We start from the raw sequence: 19,728 nt of genomic DNA on the forward strand, positions 1-19,728 counted from the left end.
ATCAGCTCTAGTCAATTATATCATCATGGCTATTGAGTCCTGTGATGTTGGCCTCCAGGAGAGTCATGCTGAGATAGCTTAAACAGGGCAAACTGCAAAGAATGGGGCAGGCAAAGCCCTAAATACTGGTGGTTTTTCTTCCATAAGATATACCAAGCCAGCAACAAACAGATTCTGATGACCTCACTGGTCATTCAGTAGACAAAATACAGTTCCCTTAAAACTATCCAGCCCTTTGGCTAGCACCCAGACAGCCAAGTCAAATATGATGGGGATTACTGAAAATCTTTATCCATCATATGTAAAAAAGTTCTACCAATCCCAAAGGATCAGACACATTACCAAACAGGTCAATGAATAGTTCAGATCTTACCCAAATACACACTTAAAGCCAATGCTTATTAACTAAACTAATATTTATTTTTAAAAAAAGGAAAGAGAGTAATGGTTGAAAGGTCAGTATACATACACAAATGAAAATAAAGCTCTTAGGTCAGTTTCAAAGTAGAGATGATAACTGAATTGCAGAGTTCTTAAATTGCAAAGTCTCTGAAATTACCCAAACAGCTTGGGGATCATCAGTCCTTGTTTAGAGTTTCTTTGTTAGAAATCCAATCCAGAGAAATGAAGACCAAATAGTCCACATGCAGAGTTTGTTCAAATTCTCCCATGAGAATTAGCAGGGTGATTCCAAGCTGGTGCTAGGATCTCAATCTTGCGATCCAAACTTTCCCTGATGAGCTTGGACAGATTTGAGATAAAAAGGATCAGTCTCCTAGAGTCTTTCATAGATCCGTGCAGGCTGACAGATATTTTCTTGACAGCAGGTGCCTTCTTGAACAATTAATAGATGATTACTTGGGACTCTGAAGTACCATCTCCTATGTCATGTGCACACCGGTAACTAGTTACATTAGCAGAAGGTAACTGGTAAACTTACAACCATTTCCTACTTAAACTTCAAAGAGAAATACAAACAATAGTATTGTTACATTCAAAGTTCCATCTAAATGTTCATACTTTCCTTTTGAACTCTTAATCAATAGAACAGTGACAGACAGGAAAGCAGTTTATCTACACTGCTAACCTCTAACAAGAGATATGTAAACAACATCAAATAACTACCAACAATACACTTGCATATCAAAGCTCTAGTTTATTTATGAGGAATGACCCTCACTCTCTCATTGTATTTTCCCATAATATATCTTTAAAGGTCTGATTTGGGCCATGCAATTTGTAAAGCTGCTTGGCTTTTTCGGGCCTAGCGTCACAAGTCCATTCAACATTTCTGCCTCAATGGCTGGTCAACAGCAGTCTTGCCAGAAGTTGAAATAACCTGGGAATATCAGCAGTATAAAAGCAATATGGCAGTTGGTTTAGTTACGTTTTAATTTTTTTTCTGAAACCAGGATCTGTTGACTGTGAGAAATCATTCCCTTTAATGCTAGGAGCTGTTTAATAAGGGATAGTGTTGCCTTAAATGTGGCTTTAATTATAGCTTTGTGAATCTACAAGCTTTTAGCAAACCTAACATTGCTGAAATGTTTCCACATATTTTACTTCAGTTAAAAGAGTTTTTATGAAACAATATTCAACCTTGAAAATTCAGTATGAAGATCCTGAAAGTGAAACTGACTAAATTTTCATTATTGAAAGCTAAACGAAAGAAGTATATTAAAGAGCACACAAAGTGACAAGTAAATGGATTTTTTTTAAAATCTTTCCACTTAAGAATCTAAGATCTTAGTAGCATAGGAAAGAGTAATGTGTGTGTGTTCTACAATTTTAAGATTTTTAAATTGTGAGTGTCCTTTTAAACAAGAAGTGTGGAGTAATCTTTTAGGGGGAAATTCTTGAAAAGATTGTTCAGCCCAAGCTTATAAGGCTGTAGACTCAACCCAAATCTGTACAGCACAGAAGAAAGAATCATCAGACCTGGCAGCTATCTGCATCCAGTCCCCTTAGAGTACTGCAAGTTATGGGCAGCTATGAGTTGCAGCTTCTCATTATAAACCCCCCTCCTCCCCCAATATATACATGTCTGTGAGTCATTGCATTTGTTTAGTTCTCAGACCTACCTGACATGACTCTAGCTTTGTTCAGCACACACACGCAGGCCTCAGAGCTCCTGCAAAGTGGAGCAGAGCTCTGCAGTGCTGTTTGGGAGAAAGTGATACCCTCATCTGCAATGGGAGCACACCAGTTTTGCTGTATTGTAGCTATTCTGCAGCTCCCAGGATTTCAGCCTGCATGATGCAGAGGCAGAACTACTCATGTCAGCGCAAAGTAAAAAGTGATGGAGTAGGGCAGGTTGCAAAGAGAAACTCCTGCATAAATGAAGGCCACTGCATGCCCCGTGGCAGAAAGAAATCAAAAGAAGGGACTGCGTAGCTGAGTAATCCCTTTGAATGCCGAACATTTAAGATCATGTGTCCTCAGACACACCTGTTCTGCACTACTGCCTTGCCTCTTCCCCTCCTCTCCCATGCTCCTGAGGGTAAAGGAGATCTATAAGAAGTTTGTTATTGGGTCATTTATTTATTTATTTATTTCTGCCCAGTGCAGAGGACTGTCTTGCACCTGTATTCAGCACAAGCATGAGCCAATGCTCAAGTGCAGTGACCTTGCTTTTCTTGCTGTATGCCACACAAGTCTTTGAAGAATCAAGGCCTTTCTGAGCGTTACATAAGGAAGAAATTGGTCTCTCATTTTTCCCTAGGAATCTCACTATCTGCAGTTTCCATAGTTTCCTTAGTTCTTCTGTTTTGTGTTAAGTGGAAGAGGTGAAGGTAAAATGCCACATTCCTATACTGAACAGCAATAATGAATTATTTCTGCATCTTTTCTCTTCTTTCACGTAGCTGTGTTGTGCAAAACAGGTAGTTTCTCTTTAGTTTCTCTCTAATTTTTTTGTTACAACCCCAGGATAAACACCCCCTCCTGGACACTCAGCAGGTTGTAGTGGACCCAAACTTTGGGTCCCATGAGTTTTTGCTGGGCTGGGCAGAGCTCTTGTCAGTGGAAACACTACAGTCGGGTTGCCTAGACCAAGGATTCTCAAACTTTTTTCTGGGATCCCCTTTGAAAATATTTCAGGCTGTGACGAGCCCCCCCCCCCCCCCCCCCCCCCCAATGCCATGCCACTCTTACTTCTGAACTGCTGCTGGGGGGTGGCGCTGCCTTCAGAGCACCCAGCTAGCAGCTGCTGCTCTCTCGCCACCCAGCTCTGAAGGGCTCTGGCAGTCAGCCATGCACGGGGCTGACAGTTGCAGCCATGGCACATGCAGGGGCTGACAGCTTGCGACTCCCCCTCAAAATAAAAGGGGTCACGACCTCTTGAGGGATCCCGACCCCAGTTTGAGAACCCCAGCCTAGACCCTGAAATTAGCAGTCGTTCATCCAAGCAGCTGCTGCATGCTCCTAAAGTTCCACCAAGCTGCAGAGCCTCTGATTTGTATTTTGATATGAATAGATACATACAGATATATTCTGATCTGTCACATTTGTATTAACTCGAATGAAACAACATTATAGTAATAACAGAAACATTTTCATTCTAAACTCCTAATTTCAGATATTTATACAGTCTTCCAGTTACACATGCCACACTCCCTGCCCAAAAAAAACCCTAAAAAATTTTGAACTCAGTCTCCATATTCACTCCCAGCTCAAAAACTCTGTAGGTTTCTTTCCCAGTTTCTAAGTATTTAATAAGAGTTTTCATATTGTAAGAAAGTTCTTTAACTTTTATTGTAAACGGATAACTCAAAGGCATCCTGAAAAAGAAGAAAAATTGGATTATTTCCTTTTTTTATGCTTCTTTGTGTTGTATAAAGAGGGTATCACAAGAGTCAAGGGATTGAAAGTTAAACATCGAAAAAATGAAGGGATTTATAATCATTCGTTATAAGCTTTTTGTGTTTTGTGCTGACATCTGTTTAACCCCAATCACTAAAGAACACTTTGGGAGAAGAATGCCCATGTTAAAGATTCCACACCTTTATCTTTCACTGTAAATACACTTTTAGTATGGCTGAATCTCCTGCTTTGTGTTAGTCCATGGACAAAACAGAATATGGCTTTTTTTTTGCATTGCATTCTGGATACTGATAGGCTTGACAATATAGTAGACACCAGGTTTTAGAACATCTTTATTGCTTTTAAAATTCGAACTGATGCATAGCCTGCTACTGTTAGCGTAAAAGACCTCACTAAAATTTATACTAAAAGAAATTTTAAAATCTTAAGAGCTTAGGCAAATTCTCACAGTTTTAATTTTCTGAAAATGGCTTGCTTCTCATAATACAACATTTTTTTATCACACTAGTATGACTAAATTTTGTCAAGCCATGACTAACGAGTATATTCTGCTTACCTACGTTAGTCCACAATGCATGTTTTTCAGATGATTTTCTATATCTGAATAAGCTATTTATATGGCCCACCATTACCGTAATACCTGGGCACATCACAGCTTTCAATATATTTATCCTTCCTACACGCCTGTGAGGTAGGGAAATATTACTGATTGCTAATTTACAGGTGGGAAACTGGGTCACAGAGAGACTAATCAATTTGCCAAGATCATACAGGATGTCTGTGGCAGATCAGGGAATTGAACACAGGTATCCCAGTCCCAGATTAATATGTTAACCAATGAATCATCCTCTTTTCTCTCCTATATAGTTTACAGGACAATGTGAAGCTCTCTCATACAGTCTCCTGTAATGTTTTACTGGAAAAAAAAAGTGTTCCCAATTCACCAGCCAGATAGAACTTTGTTTCTGTACTGAAGAATAAAATCTCATGAAGGCAGGTCTTTGTATTGTATTTTCTAGTGTACATGGCCCTAAATTATCAGACTTGAAAAATCCATTCTGTCACTGTATGGCTTTATATGTATTGTTACATTTCAGAATCCACAAAACCCTGAAGTACAAGTATAAAATGTAGCTGTTTCTAGCTCTGCCACTGACTGTTTGTAACATTCATGGTCTCTGTCAGATGGCAATTTAGCTTCTATCTTCTTTTGATCTAACGATTGCTTCATCCCGATATTTCCTTAGCAATTTGCTCTAATACTGCTGTGAAAATCTGCCTTCCTATAGCAATGTTTTCTCTTTGTGTTGTATGCTCTACATGCTAGGATGCTCTGCCTTATCACATCTAATCAAGTCTCAGTCTGAGATGCTGGCACTGGGAATGGGAGGCATTTCATTTTTCTCACCTGGCTCCTATGGTAAAGTAAAAATATGTATTTGTAGAAATCAGTATCTCTGCTGACTTGTATTGAGGTACAGGGTGATATGGGGAGAGGATTTGGAGGTTTTGCACTGGGATTTTTGCCTACACTAGCTATTTGTATGGGCAGTTGTTTGTAAGAGATGTGAGGATTTTCTTCTGCTTCAATTGTGAACTTCACCTGTCAGGTGCTTGTTCTTAGACAAATATTTGGATAAGAATTCTTACCTTAAAGGGACATTCTTTTGGCCTTCTGAATATCCCTGGACAGATTTCACATCTCTTAATTTAGCTTTGTTCCCATAGGAAACATGAGTGGGAGAAACATGGGACCTGTGCAGCCACAGTGGAGCCTCTTAATTCTCAAAAGAAATATTTTGGTAAAACACTGGATCTCTACCAAAAGCTTGACCTCAACAGGTATGGAAATCTCATCCTTCGATGGGTTTATTATTTTAGTTGGTGTGAGAGGCTTTGATATACACTTAAAAACAAAGAAAAAACCCTAAAAAGGTTCACTCTACAATAGAAAAATGATTGTTGGTACCACTTGTCTTTAATACTGTACTCTAGAGCAGTGTTTCTCAATGACTGGTTTGTGGACCAGCGCTGATCCATGGCAGACTCCTTGTCGACCCCCAAGATCTCCCTGACAAGGTTTAGGAAGACAGTAAGCCAGTCCCTGATATAAAAAAGTTGAGAACCAGTGCTCTAAAGCAAGAGTGAGGTTTATTCTGCTACCATTTTAAGTTATAGTACAGTCTCTTTTTCTCATCACATGATACTAGTAAATTCTGTATATAGGCACCAATCCAACTTCCACTGCAGTCAGTAAGTGTCTTTACTGACTCTAATGAGTCCAATTTTGCCATCCTTTTCAGGCAAAACTCCTAATGACTGCAGTGAGAATGGCAGGATTGACCTTGAGCTAGATACATTTTTAAATACCATAGGCTGCCATTTGTTTACTGAAGCCCTGATCCTGCACACACTTACACATGTGCTCAACTTCACTGCTATGAGTAGCCCCACTAATTGTTATGGAATTACTAACGGCATTCGTGTTAAGCATGTGCAAAAGCATTTACAGGATTAGAGCTGGAGATACTTGCATGGTGTCATAACAGACAGTCGAATTGGAAGTCAAGCTTTAGCTACTGTACCTTTTAGGAGTGCTGTAATGTAACTGGAAACATTCTTGTAGATTTAAAAAAAAACCCTATATACAACACTGTGGTTGAGGAACTAAGCTTTACAATAGTAGGGCCAAGAAAACCCCCCCAGAAAATATAGAAAATAAAATGTATCCAGTGTTTTTCTAAGTGGAAAAGGACACGTCAAGGGCAAAACTCTTGTTGAGCTTCTGAGAGAGAGAGAATAATAGCCTGAGATTTAGAGGACACAGAGGAAGCTTCAATAGAAACAGAAGACAGCCTGAAAGACCAAGGTCCTCCAATGCCAAAGCCCCCACCATGCATTCATAGGCAGTCAGTAGTGTGATATGTCTGCCTATTCCTATTAAATAATCCCTACTCACTGCTCCAACACACCGGTGGCTACACACAAAAATTTTAGATCTGGTATAATAACTTGTCCTAGCTCCTCAGGTATACGTTAATTAGGAACACTTTTTAAAATGCCCCTCAGGACTGTGTAGTGGCTGTTAAGTGTCTCAGTTCCCTCTTGGAATGTGCAAATTTACAGCATATAGATGTCCCATGTGAATCCTACATTAAATTATCAGCCTTGGGGCTGATTATAAATGTTTAATATTGATTGCCAATATTTAAAAAAGGGAAATGGGATGACTCAGGGAATTATGCCTGACATCAGACCTGGACAAGATAATGGAGAGGCTAATACCGGACTTGATAAATAAAGAATTAAAGGAGGGTAATATAATTAATGCCAAGCAACATGGGTTTATGGAAAATAGATCCTGTCACACTACTTTGATATCGTATTGTGATGAGATTACAAGGTTGGTTGATAAAGGTAATAGCCTTGATGTAATATACTTAGAGTTCCATAGGGTTTTTGACTGGTACTGCACAACATTTTGATTAAAACAACTAGAATGATATAAAATTAACATGGCACACATTTAATAGATTAAAAGCTGGCTAACTGGTAGGTCTCAAGATGTAACTAAACGGAGAATAATCATTGAGCAGCTGTGTTTCTCTTGGGGGCTTGCAGGGATCAGTTCTTGCCCCTATGCTATTTAACATTTTTGTCAATGACCTGGAAGAAAACAAAGTAAGAACTGATAAAGTTCGCAGAAGACACAAAAATTGGGGGAATGGTAAATAATGAAGAGAACAGGTCATTGATATGGATGGGAATCACTTGGTAAGCTGGGCACAATGTGTGTTAATATGGCTAAATGTAAATGTATACATCTAAGAACAAAGAGTGTATGTAGGCCATGCTTAGACTGTGGGGAACTCTATCCTAGGAAGCAGAGACTGTGAAAAAGATATCATAGTCGTGGTGGATGATCAGCTGAACATGAAACACTAGTGCAACACTGTGGCCAAAAGGACTAATGTGATCCTTGGAAACATGAACAGAAATCTTGAGTAGGAGTAGAGAGGTTATTTTACCTCTTTATTTGGCACTGGTGCAACCAATGCTGTATCCCGTTCTGGCATCCACAATTCAAGAATGGTAGAATCATAGAAATGTAGGGCTGGAAGGGACCTCAAGAAGTCATCAAGTCCAGCCCCCTATGCTGAGGCAGGACCAAATAAACCTAGACCATCCCTGACCGGTGTTTGTCCAACCTTCTTAAAAACCTACATTGATGGGGATTCCAGAATTTCCCTTGGAAGCTTATTCCAGACCTTAACTACCCTTATAGTTTTTCCTAATATCTAATCTAATCCAAATCTCCCTTGCTGCGGATTAAGCCCATTACTTCTTGTTCTATTTTCAGAGGACATGGAAACCAATTAATCAACATCCTATTTATAACAGTCCTTAACATATTTGAAAATGTTAGCAGGCCCCTCCTCAGTCTTCTTTTCTCAAGACTAAACATACCCAGTTTTTTGACCTTTCCTCATCGGTCAGGTTTTTCTAAACCTTTTATCATTTTAGTTGCTCTCCTCTGGCCTCTCTCCAATGCATATCTTTCCTAAAGTGTGACACCCAGAACTGGACACAGTACTCCAGGTGAAGCTTCACCAGTGCCAAGTGGAGTGGGACAACTACCTCATATATTTTATGTAACACATACCTGTTACTACCCATGAGAATATTAGCCTTTTTTGCAGCTGCATCACATTGTTGACTCATATTCAATTTATGATCCACTGTAACCCCCAGGTCCTTTTCAGCAATACTACAGCCTAGTCAGTTATTCTCCATTTTGTAGTAGTGCATTTGATTTCTTCCTTCCTAAGTGTAGTACTTTACACTTGTCTTTATTGAATTTCATCTTGTTGAAAGATTGGACATATATAAGTCCATGGGACCAGATGCAATGCATCCGAGGGTGCTGAGGCTGATGTGATTTCAGAGCCATTGGCTATTATCTTTGAAAGCTCCTGGCAACTGGGGGAGGTCCCTGATGATTGGAAAAAGACAAATATAGTGCCCATCTTCAAGAAAGGGAAGAAAAGAGGATCCAGAGAACTATAGAACGGTCAGCCTCATCTTAATCCCTGGAAAAATCATGGAGCAGGTCCTCAAGAAATCCATTTTAAGGCACTTGGAAGAGAGGAAGGTGATCAGGAACAGTCAACATGGATTCACCAAGGGAAAGTCATGCCTGACCAACCTGATTGCCTTCTGTGAAGAGGTGACTGGCTCTGTGGATGTGGGGAAAGCAGTGGACGTGATATACCTTGACTTTAGTAAAGCTTTTGATACGGTCTCTCACAGTATTCTTATCAGCAAATTGAAGTATGGGTTGGATGAATGAACTATAAAATGGATAGAGAACTGGTTATATCATCGGGCTCAATGAGTAGTGATCAATGGCTCCATGTCTAGCTGGCAGCCGGTCACAAGTGGAGTGCCCCAGGGGTCGGTCCTGGGGCCGGTTTTGTTCAACATCTTCCTTAATGATCTGGAGGATGGGGTAGATTGCACCCTCAGCAAGTTTGCAGATGACACTAAGTTAGGGGGAGTGGTAGATACCCTCGAAGGTAGGGATAGGATACAGAGGGACCTAAACAAATTGGAGGATTGGGCCAAAAGAAATCTGATGAGGTTCAACAAGGACAAGTGCAGAGTCCTCCACTTAGGAAGGAAGAATCCCATGCAGAAATACAGACTAGGGACCGATGAGCTAGGCAGCAGTTCTGCAGAAAAGGACTTGGGGGTAACCGTGGATAAGATGCTGGATATGAGTCAGCAGTGTGCCCTGGTTGCCAAGAAGGCTAATAGCATATTGGGCTGCATTAGTAGAAGCATTGCCAGCAGATCGAGGGAAGTGAACATTCCCCTCTATTCGGAATTGGTGAGGCCGAATTTGGAATATTTTGTCCAGTTTTGGGCCCCCCACTACAAAAAGGATGTGGACAAGTTGGAGAGAGTCCAGCGGAGGGCAACAAAAATGATTAGGGGGTTGGAGCACAAGACGTATGAGGAGAGGCTGAGGGAACTAGGCTTGTTTAGCCTGCAGAAGAGAAGAATGAGGGGGGATTGGATAGCAGCCTTTAACTACCTGAAAGGGGGTTCCAGGGAGGATGGAGCTAGACTGTTCTCAATGGTAGTAGATGACAGAACAAGGAGCAATGGTCTCAAGTTGCAATGGGGAAGGTCTAGGTTAGATATTAGGAAAAAGTTTTTCACTAGGAGGGTGGTGAAGCACCGGAATGGGTTACCTAGGGAGGTGCTGGAATCTCCATCTTTAGAGGTTTTTAAGCTGCGGCTTGACAAAGCCCTGGCTGGGATGATTTAGCTGAGGTTAGTCCTACTTTGAGCAGGGTGTTGGACTAGATGACCTCCTGAGATCTCTTCCAACTCTAATCTTCTATGATTCTATGAATTCAGACCAATTATCCAGTTGGTCAAGGTTGTTTTGAATTGTAATCCTGTCTTCCAAAGTGCTTGCTACCTCTCCCAGCTTGGTGTCACAAGCAAATGCTATAAGCATACTCTCCACTCCATTATTCAAGTAATTAATGAAAATATTGAATATAACTGGACCCAAGACTGACTTGTGTGGGATCTTGCTAGATATGCCCTCTCAGTTTGATAGTGAACCATTGGTCATTACTCTCTGAGTACGGTCTTTCACTCAGTTGTGCAGTCACCCTATAGTAATTTGTCTTGACCACATATTCCTAGTTTGTTTATGAGAATATCATGTAGGACTGGTGTCAAAAGCTGTACTAAAAATCTTCCACCATTCCTAAGCTCCTTGTCAGTCCTCCTCTGTCCCTCTGCTTGGAAAGTCACACCAGCCCTTCCCACTGGGATGCAATCCTGCTCTTCCCAGAGGGAACCCCCACAGCCTCTCTGTTGGGAGATCGTTCTTGCCAGGAGAGCGTTTTTCACTTCCCCTGGCCCTCTCACTGTTTCTTTGAGTCCAGCTGCACAGCATGGAGTTGTCAGTGGATGAGCCCCTCCACTGTTCCCCTGCCTTCAGTCATCTCCTGTCCTCGATTTCCACCTAGACCAGCATGCACTTCCCTCTGCTGCTGCTGCTTCTCCTCCAGTGGCGTACCATGGGTCTCCGGCGCCCAGAGGCCAAGGTTTGCATTTGTGTCCCTCCCCTCATGTTCCCTGCACAGGGAAGGAGGGGTCCCCAGCTGTCCTGAGGAAGAGGTGGTCTGTACCTGTGTGGGGGAGACGTGTTGCTTTCCTCCTTCCTGTGCCCCAGGGACTTTCTGATGCTCATGGTGGCAGTTCCCCCAGCTCTGGCCGGGCTCCACTGCCACTCTTCCTCCCCCCACCCCCCGCACTTACTTGCCACGCGGTGCCCACCTCTCCTGCTCCAGCCCCACAGCCCAATCAGATCTGGTGCCGGCTCCCCCTACCGTGCGGAGGGACCTCACCCCCAGCCAGAGGATAGCGAGGTGAGGGAGGGGGGGAAATCCTCCTCCTCCTGGTCACCCATAACTTCCCACCCACCACCTTCCCTGGGCTCCGTCCAGTCCCCCTCAGAGCCTCCTGTGCTCCCCATCCCCTGCACATCATGAAGGGCCTGGCCAGTGCCCTGCCCATCCCCAGGACAGCACCCGGGGGCCTGGCCCCCTCTCGCCCCCGTCAGTGCACCACTGTTCTCTCCCTTTCATCCCTCTGGCCCTGGCTCGGGGAAGTCAACCACAAACCCCTTTATTTGTTCTCTTTGCTTTCAGCCTTCTGCCCAGTAACTCCTTTTGGGTCTGGCAGCCCTCCTCTCCTGCCAATCTTCTCCTCCCAGACAGTCCTCGCTCAGAGTCTGTCTTACCAGGTTTCACTCCTCTCAGATTCTCTGTAGTTCTTTAAAGCCCCTAGGTGTTGGCCTGCTCTCTGAAATGGCCAAACTGGGAGCAGTTGTTCTGGCATAGGGGCGCTGAACCTACTTCAGGGCCAGCCAGCCTGTGACACTACTTTACTCTTTCTTTTTCTCAGCTTTCTAAGTGGTGCAGTGCTGCTACATAAAAAGGCAAATAGAAAAACCCTAGGTCCCTGCCTGTGCACTGCATGGGAAAAATGTCTTCATGGCCCCATATTTGACATTTGAGATACCCTCCATATGTCACAAAACAATCCTCTAAGAGAAGGGAAAAAATTCTTCAGTACTTAACCTACATTGTTTTTTTTTTTTTTAAATGTGTTTTTGTTGCTGTCTAATTCAAACAACTCCTTATCAAAGTCTTTTTTACTCCTCTTACATACACGGAACAATATGAAATACTGATCTTCATTCCCTCCAGTCTGTGTAGCTGCCTTCTAATATCCAGTCAGATTTTTCTAGATCTAAGTTTTGAGCATGTCAGATGCAATAATGAAATCTGTTCAGATATGTCTGATTAGTAAATTGCCTGCATTCTATTGTCCTGGGTAGCTTTTACAGTGTTACTAAGGAATGATTTGCAGATGGAAAGGTGACCGACAGTAGAGCTTTTTGCTTTGAGTGTATGTTGCACTGTAAAACAAAGAATGGAGACTGAAAAATTTTGAAGTTAATAGCTAATGGGTTTTTTCTTACCACTTTAAAAAAAAAAAGCATTAAAATTCTTCATAATTCTTCCAGTGAATATTAAATTAAACATTCCTATTGCACTGATTTGCAAATTCCAACTGGAATATTTAGAACTAGAAATGCTAGAAGATTTCTTCTTTCAACCCCTATATAATGGTACATGCACATTTTTTTAAAATTATTTTCTTTGAGGTAATGACTCCAGGCTGTTGTAAGAATAACACTGTATCTTCTTAGTTACCAACCTACAAAAATCCAGTGTCGAATGACTGAGTAGACAGTCACTTAGGACACGGCTACACTAGAGAGTTTGCAGCGGCACAACTGCACCAATGCGGCTGCATTGCTGTACGCTCTCTAATATAACCACTCTCTCCCGTCGGCTTAACTTCTCCAGCCCCCAGGAGTGGCAGTGGCTGTGTCCTGCTGACATAGCACTATCCACACTGGCGTTTATGTCATTGTGACTTATGTTGCTCGGGGGGGGGGGGGGGGGGGTCATTTATTCACTCCCCTGAGCAACGTAAGCTATGCCGACATAAACTGTAGTGTAGGCATAGTCTTACTGGGCACATGCCTTCAGTCAATTTGATTAAAACTGGTGTGGCCTCCAGGGCCTGATCTTGCCAGGTGCTGAGTACCATCAGCTTTCATTTGACTAAACCTTGTGTGCTGCTGCACATTTACAATTCCTATTGAACTGCGATGGCTGGGATATGGCCCATTAATTTCATTGGCAATTGAGTTGTTGAGCTCCTCTTAGGATCAGGCCTAGAGGAATGAGGTACACCAACTTCAGCTTCTGGAGTGTGGGATCCATGAAGGGAGTCGGCAGAGCAATGCTGAGCATCACGGTGCCTAACTTTTAGGCACCTAGAAAAAACAGGAACAACGCTGTGATCCATCCAGCCTGAGTTAGGTTCCTAGGGTTCTCCATACAATCAATGGGGAGAAATAGGCGCCTAAGAATGCAATCCACAAAAGCCAGCATGATAGATGGGGAGCTGCCTAAGCTAAACAGAGGGCTTTGTGCTAAACCCTCTCAGAGATAGGCACCGAAGTCCAGGCTGCGGGGAGGTGCCTAGAATACCTGCTGACTGGAGTTAGATGGCTTAGATACCTCAGGCATTTCTTGCAGGAATGAGTTAGGTGCCTGCCTTACTCCACACAAAATGCCCTAAGGAGGAGATGGTGCTACCTGCCTTATAACTTTTAGTCCACTGGTTACAGCATTAACCTGGAATGTGGGAGACCCAGGTTCCAATTCCCCCCTCCCCCGCCCCCCGGCTATAGGGGGAGAAGGGATTTGAAGAAGGGACTCCCATCTTTCAGAAGAAGGCTTTAACAACTGACCTGTGGGATTGTGACAGATATGGCAATTTCCTGCAGTATCTCTGAGAGATCTTACTGTATTAAGTGTATGTATCATTGTGTGCCAGGGACTGTATGTAATTCCATGGGGGAGGGTAACCACAGCCCTTCCAGGAGCAAAGAACTGTGAGGGATGATTAGGCAAATTCACTCAGGTTGTATCACCTCCAGAGAGGCACCTCCTCCTAAAGGGGCTCACTTATGCTAGTTCAAACTGCATTCTCCAGAGGCCTGCAGACAAAGAAAGTGCTTTTGGATAAATAGAATGAGTTTAAACTGACTCAGAGACTTAATACTGATCCAGCAAACAAACAGGAGCTTTGGCCGGGGGACGACAGTCCTTAGGGAAGGGTATGAAGGACTGACATGGACCAGAGCCCTTATTGGAGATTGGTGGTGATGAATCTCTTGTAAGCTTGTTGGCGTGTGTAGGTTATTTTATTGTTTTTAATATAGACTCTGTAATGCTTTCATCTTAAGAAGAAATGTGCTTGCTTAGAAAGGGCTGTGTGGTAACTTATACCTGTAGGCAATTATGCTGTTTATAACCTCTGAGGAGAAAAGCAAAGGAGGCCTCCTTAGGCAGTCTGCTTTGCTGGGGAATTCACAGTGTAAGCAGGGAACTCTGCCGCCTGGAAATACCCTGGTCTGAAGGCAAGAGAGGTGATTGCTGGGGAGCTGGATGCCTGAGGGACGGGGTGAGTGTCCTTGCTGGAGCATGGACAGGTGAAGTTATCCTGAACCGTGACAGGGATATGCAGATGTGGGGTTCCCTCAGTCTCTCCTGTTGAAGCTGTTCCACTGTGGATAAATAATGAGAGGTTAGAGCTGGGGTACTGGTCCCTGGGGTCTGCCAACTCCCAAGTGGGTTCTCTAACCACTGGACTACAAAGTCATTCTCTCACTTTCTCTGGCCCAATAACGATTTAATGAGTGGAATAGTCATTGGGGGGGGGAGAGGGAGAGAGAATGAGTCTGTAACTTGTTGGGTAAGGCACCCACCTGGGGGTTGGGAGATTCCATGTCCAGTCCGCCTGCTCCAACCATTCTTTCATTATTTATCCACAGTGGAACAGCTTGAGCAGGAGGGAGCCCCCACATCTGACTGTCCCCTCGCTCAGTGGTTAGAGCACTCTCCAGAGAGGTGGGAGACTCCTGTCTGAATCCTTCCTCCCCCTCTGGCAGAAAAAGGAGAATTGAACCTGGATCTCCCTCATCTCAGATGAGTGCTCTAGTCACTGGGCTAAAAGTGATAAGGTGGGCGGCATCACCACCACCACCTCCTCTGGTAGAATTTTGAATGGGATCTGTCTGGTAGGCACCTTTCGAGCACTCCTACTGGATTTGGCACTGCCTCTACTCAGGTGGGCAAAGACCTGTCTTCCCCTGGTTCATGGACCACTCTGGGACTTGGGCAGCAGATAGGTGTGAGGACACTTAGAGGAAGGCAGCAGTGCACATGCACAGAGAGAGGAACATAGGTGCCTACAGAACTTTTACTATAAATAATTTAGGCGCTGAGGGAGCTTAGTGCCTACAGGTTCAGTGAGAGTTTTGAGGATCACAGTGGAGCCAAAAGTGGGGCTTACGTGCCTAAAACATGGACTGGGATGTCTAAACAGGGACTTAGGACCCAAAGTACTTTAGTGGATTCTACCCATCCTGCTTAGCTTCATTGGATGGCTTATAATTTAAAAGTATACTTTTAATATTAAATTACCTGGAAAATTTGTTTGATTATTCTCAGCTGACAATGATCCTGAATCCTGAGCCATGCTCCAGCCACTTTGTGCTCTTCCACTGGTACAAAGCGGCACTAAACTTGGAAAACCTCCCTCTGTAGGGGGATTTCCAGTAGCACAGAGTGACCATAACCCCTACTCCTTTCCCTCCCTATGGTCAGCTAAGGGAAAAGGAGATGTGACCTGCTGCTCCTGTACCAGGTGACTGGCACACCACACCCATGGATTTGGGGAGCGCAGAGAACACGGTGGGTCCCTCTCCCAGCTGCAGCTGAGGATCTGGCTCTAATGGTGAAAGTAGATTCAAGCAGGTGAAGGGGAGTTCTCACTGCACCAACCAAGGAGTAAGGGGATGCTGGTTACCCAAGCTTGGGAGAGCAGGGGGAGTTGAGCTTCTCTCGTTCCCCTTACTTTAATCTGTCTGTCTAGCTTCCTTTCTGGGATTCTCCATTTACCCATTGGTTAACTGTAGTATATCTACATGCAGTGACTTACATGAAATGTAAGATATATTACTCCACAAAAGGCATTTTGTATTTGTTTCAGTTATCTCCTGAAAGTTGGGATAAAGCCCAGCAGTACCTATTACCAGGTAAGAAGTAATCATACTTATAAAGTCTTTTTAATGTACCTCTGCTAGAAGGAGTGGGTAGCTTCAAACCTGCTGCAGATAAGCAATCTCTTCTAATTGTATAGCTATTTACAGTTGTATTCATGCAAAATTCTTTTTGTGACCATACAAATATTGAATTTGTTGAAATGATACTTATATGCCTTTCAACTCTCTCTGGCTTTTAAATCTTCAGATGACAGCCATAAAAGAAGCCCTTACAAGCTGTTATGGAGTAACACCAAAGATTCAGTGCCTTCCTCCAAAAGAGGTAAAACTTTTTTATAATTTCCTTTGTTGATTGAAGTAGTAGACAGAAGTTTACCTTGTGCATGATGAAACTAAATTTGTTAACTTCTAATGATTTTCCTTTCTGTTTTGCTTCTATGTTGGGACATTCCAAGTATCCTTTGAAATATATTTACCTCAAAGCATACAGTGCTTGTCAAGTGACTCAGCTTAGACCAAGTTCCTGTGTCCTACTAAAAATAAAAAGACTTCACCCTATGGTACATGTGGATCATGGCAAACTCAAAGGCTTACATTAGAGGGGGTCCCCAAAGAATTCATGTTCAGAGAAGTTTAAACAAACTTTTCTGGCTTTTCCTATGATTTCAAAAGATAGAGCTAAATGGTCTGCCTTCTCCCACAATGCTGCCTAAAAATCTGGTTCTGTATTCCCTTTCCTTGCCAGTAACTGATCTACAAGTTAGAATGCAGTAAGAATTCAGTGTGCACAATCATACGTTACAGCACAAATACAATTCTACCTATTGTACCAAAGTCAAATAAACTATATTTAGGCTACAAAACAATGCACAGGACATTGACTTCAGTTAGCTATATAGCTGTGATTTTTATTTTTTGCCCTTTTCATTATCACTTTGTGACGTGACCTTTCCTAAAAAGATCACAGAACAGCTCTAATAGTCTCCAGACTCCCTTTATCACAGTTTAATAAAGCTGTTTTGCTGGAAAACATTTGGCTGAGTTATCCACACATGCAGAAAGCTATTTCACGAAAACCATTCCAAATTAAAATGGCTTTTGCAGTTTTTTACAACATCTTTTACAATATCTTTTGTATTGTCAAGTTAATTTGCTTTAGCAGTAGTCTGAGTCTCTGCCCTTCCTTTTTCACATTTAAAACCTCTAGATCATAGACTCATAGACTAAGGTCAGAAAGGACCATCGTGATCATCTAGTCTGACCTCCTCCACATTGCAGGCCATAGACCCTCACCCAACCACTCTTGTAATAGACCCCTAACCTATGACTGAGTTATTAAAGTCCTCAAATAATGATTTAAAGACTTCGAGTTACAGAGAATCTTCCATTTACATTAGTTTAAACCTACAAGTGACCCATGCCCCATGCTTGCAGAGGAAGGGGGAAAACACCCAGGGTCTCTGCCAGTCTGACTTGCGTGATAATCCCTTCCTGACCCTGAATATGACGATCAATTGGACCCTGAGTACATGGGCAAGACTTACCACCTATCAAAACCAGTAGCCTTCCTTTTAAGGACATCTTAAACAACAAATGAACATTGGAGTTTTGCCATCATATTCAATGGGAACAAGAAGTTGCTCCAATACTTTTAAGCCAGAGAGGCTGCATATGTGGGAACAGGTTACAGACAGGGGTTATTTCTATACTGGAAAGGAGTAAGAGGGGAGACAATGAGAGTGGTGGAAACAGTGATCGCTGTCATGGATCCCTGCTCAGATGCTCCTAACACTCTTTTTATTTGTGATGCAACAGTGTCAAATGTCCTGGTCATGATGGGTGCAGAAATATGCTCCCTGTCTCAAAGAGCTTACAGTCTAATTACAGAACAACATGGGGACACTAGGTGGGATTAAAAATGATCAAGGGAAATACATCGTTATACAGCATGTAATCAAGCTGTGGAATTTGCTCCTGCACAGGATTTAGATAGCGGGTTAATTCAGAAAAAGATTTTTACAAAAGTCTCCTCAGGCTTCTAACTCTATTGGAGAATTACCTTGGGTCAGAGTTATAACAGTTTCTTATTGTGTATGTGAGAGGGCACCAGTTTTCAGCATTCAGTTGGGATCACTGGCAATGATGGGATAGAAGGCAAATAATTTCGTAATAGTTGCAATAACATTGGGACCCAATCCGGCAAACACTTACTACCCATGATACTTGTCACTGTAAGTTACCTTACTGAAGTCAATGTGGCTTCTTCTGAGAGTAAGCACTAGGATCAATAGTGTTTGCCAGATTGGATCCTTAATTTATGGCATTAACCATGTGTATGTGCGTGCAGTTACTTCCTTACAAAGAAAATCTGGTATTTTTCTTCTTTTTGTAGGGTGCCCAGTTACAACAGTGATGAGGGATCTCTTTATCAGTGTAAATTAGACCTTCCCTCTAGTATGAATCTTACAAAAGGATATCCAATATCTTAGGTATGGATACTTCTAGAAATATCACCCACCTGTATCTTACATATTTACAGTGATGTATCTTCAATATACCATAACAAGGAATATATCTGGAGGATTAGCTTATTTTCTCCTCTACAACAAGAATCCTCTGTAAGTGCCTTTAAAAGCTGAGCATCTTATTTTTTACTGTTTCTAGGGTGAAGAAGTGCAAATAATTGGTCAGATTGAATTCTGTTTCACCAAAGAGTTGGAGCTGAGAAACTGTACACACTCAAAGGCTGAATCCTACATGATGCAAAATGACTGGCATTTCAGGACAGAGGAGTTGTCTGTCTGTAATGATACTCTGACATATTACCCTGCACAGGTTCACTTTTACCACTGAAGCCTCCAGAACATGAAATACTTGGTAACATGCCTAATTTTAAGACACTTTGCAAAGCAATGGGAAAAGCTGTTTTGAGTTAAGTGATACTATACTTGCTTAGCTCACAGGAAAGTTGTGGGGATTAATGTTTGAAGTGCTATAAGTACAAAGTGTTTATTTTGTATTCAAGAGGCAATTGGCCAGATTCTCATGTCAGTTATATAGCTGGAAATCTACAGTAATTGCATTAGTTTAACTGAGGTCGGAATCTGATTGTTTTTTACAATAGGAAATGAGAGACTCAATTAAAAGAGAAATGACTTCTTAAAGTTCAGAATTTCCCATTGGCATTAAAATCCAATCCTTTATCTGGGCACTTTTTGTGTGTTTGTGTGTGTTTGTTTGTTTGCTTTTTTGGAATTGCTAACAGCATGAATTAATCCCTCATCCCACTATAAAAAGATTCTTATTTCTCAGAGTAGAGAGGAGTTTCTAGGGAGAAAAAACTGACTCAGACTTGATAATTAAGCATCTTGTTCAGAGCTAGTTACTAATGCTATGTCTTCACTGACGGTGGCAAATTTGCCGCCATCAGATCGATTTCTCTGGATCGACTGAGCAGTCAGTGAAGACCCGCTCAGTCGATCCAGAAATCGACATATTAAGACCACCTCCACAAGTAGTGTAGCGCTGCGTCGACAGGAACGTGGTTCCCATCAGCGTAATGCAGTGAAGACAGCGCGTAGAAGAGAAGCAGAGAAGTTGCCAGGAGTTACGCAAGTTTTTTGTGTAGCTTACATAACTGCGGTCGACTGCCGCCGAATCTCGGAGGT

General features: G+C 42.4%; 1 protein-coding gene across 5 annotated transcripts in view; it reads left to right on the forward strand.

Annotated features, from left to right (window-relative positions):
• Positions 1 to 19,269, forward strand: part of RNASET2 (ribonuclease T2) — a 41,106-nt gene extending 21,837 nt beyond the window's left edge. For 4 of the 5 annotated variants that reach the window (XM_067535925.1, XM_067535924.1, XM_067535923.1 and 1 more), the window contains exons 7-10: positions 5,551 to 5,664; positions 16,048 to 16,093; positions 16,308 to 16,382; positions 18,725 to 19,269. In XM_067535925.1, coding sequence (XP_067392026.1) covers positions 5,551 to 5,664; positions 16,048 to 16,093; positions 16,308 to 16,382; positions 18,725 to 18,913 — 424 coding nt within the window. In that variant the 3' untranslated portion in view covers positions 18,914 to 19,269. Of the gene's footprint in view, positions 1 to 5,550; positions 5,665 to 16,047; positions 16,094 to 16,307; positions 16,383 to 16,515; positions 16,664 to 18,724 lie in introns of those variants that run through there. The other variant, XM_067535927.1, reaches the window with a different exon arrangement.
• The last annotated feature ends 459 nt before the right edge of the window (positions 19,270 to 19,728 follow it).

Source organism: Emydura macquarii, unplaced genomic scaffold (genome assembly GCF_026122565.2).
Source record: "Emydura macquarii macquarii isolate MOO-44397 ecotype Brisbane River unplaced genomic scaffold, CSIRO-AGI_Emac_v2 contig_3517, whole genome shotgun sequence".
Classification (NCBI taxonomy): Eukaryota; Metazoa; Chordata; order Testudines; family Chelidae; genus Emydura; species Emydura macquarii.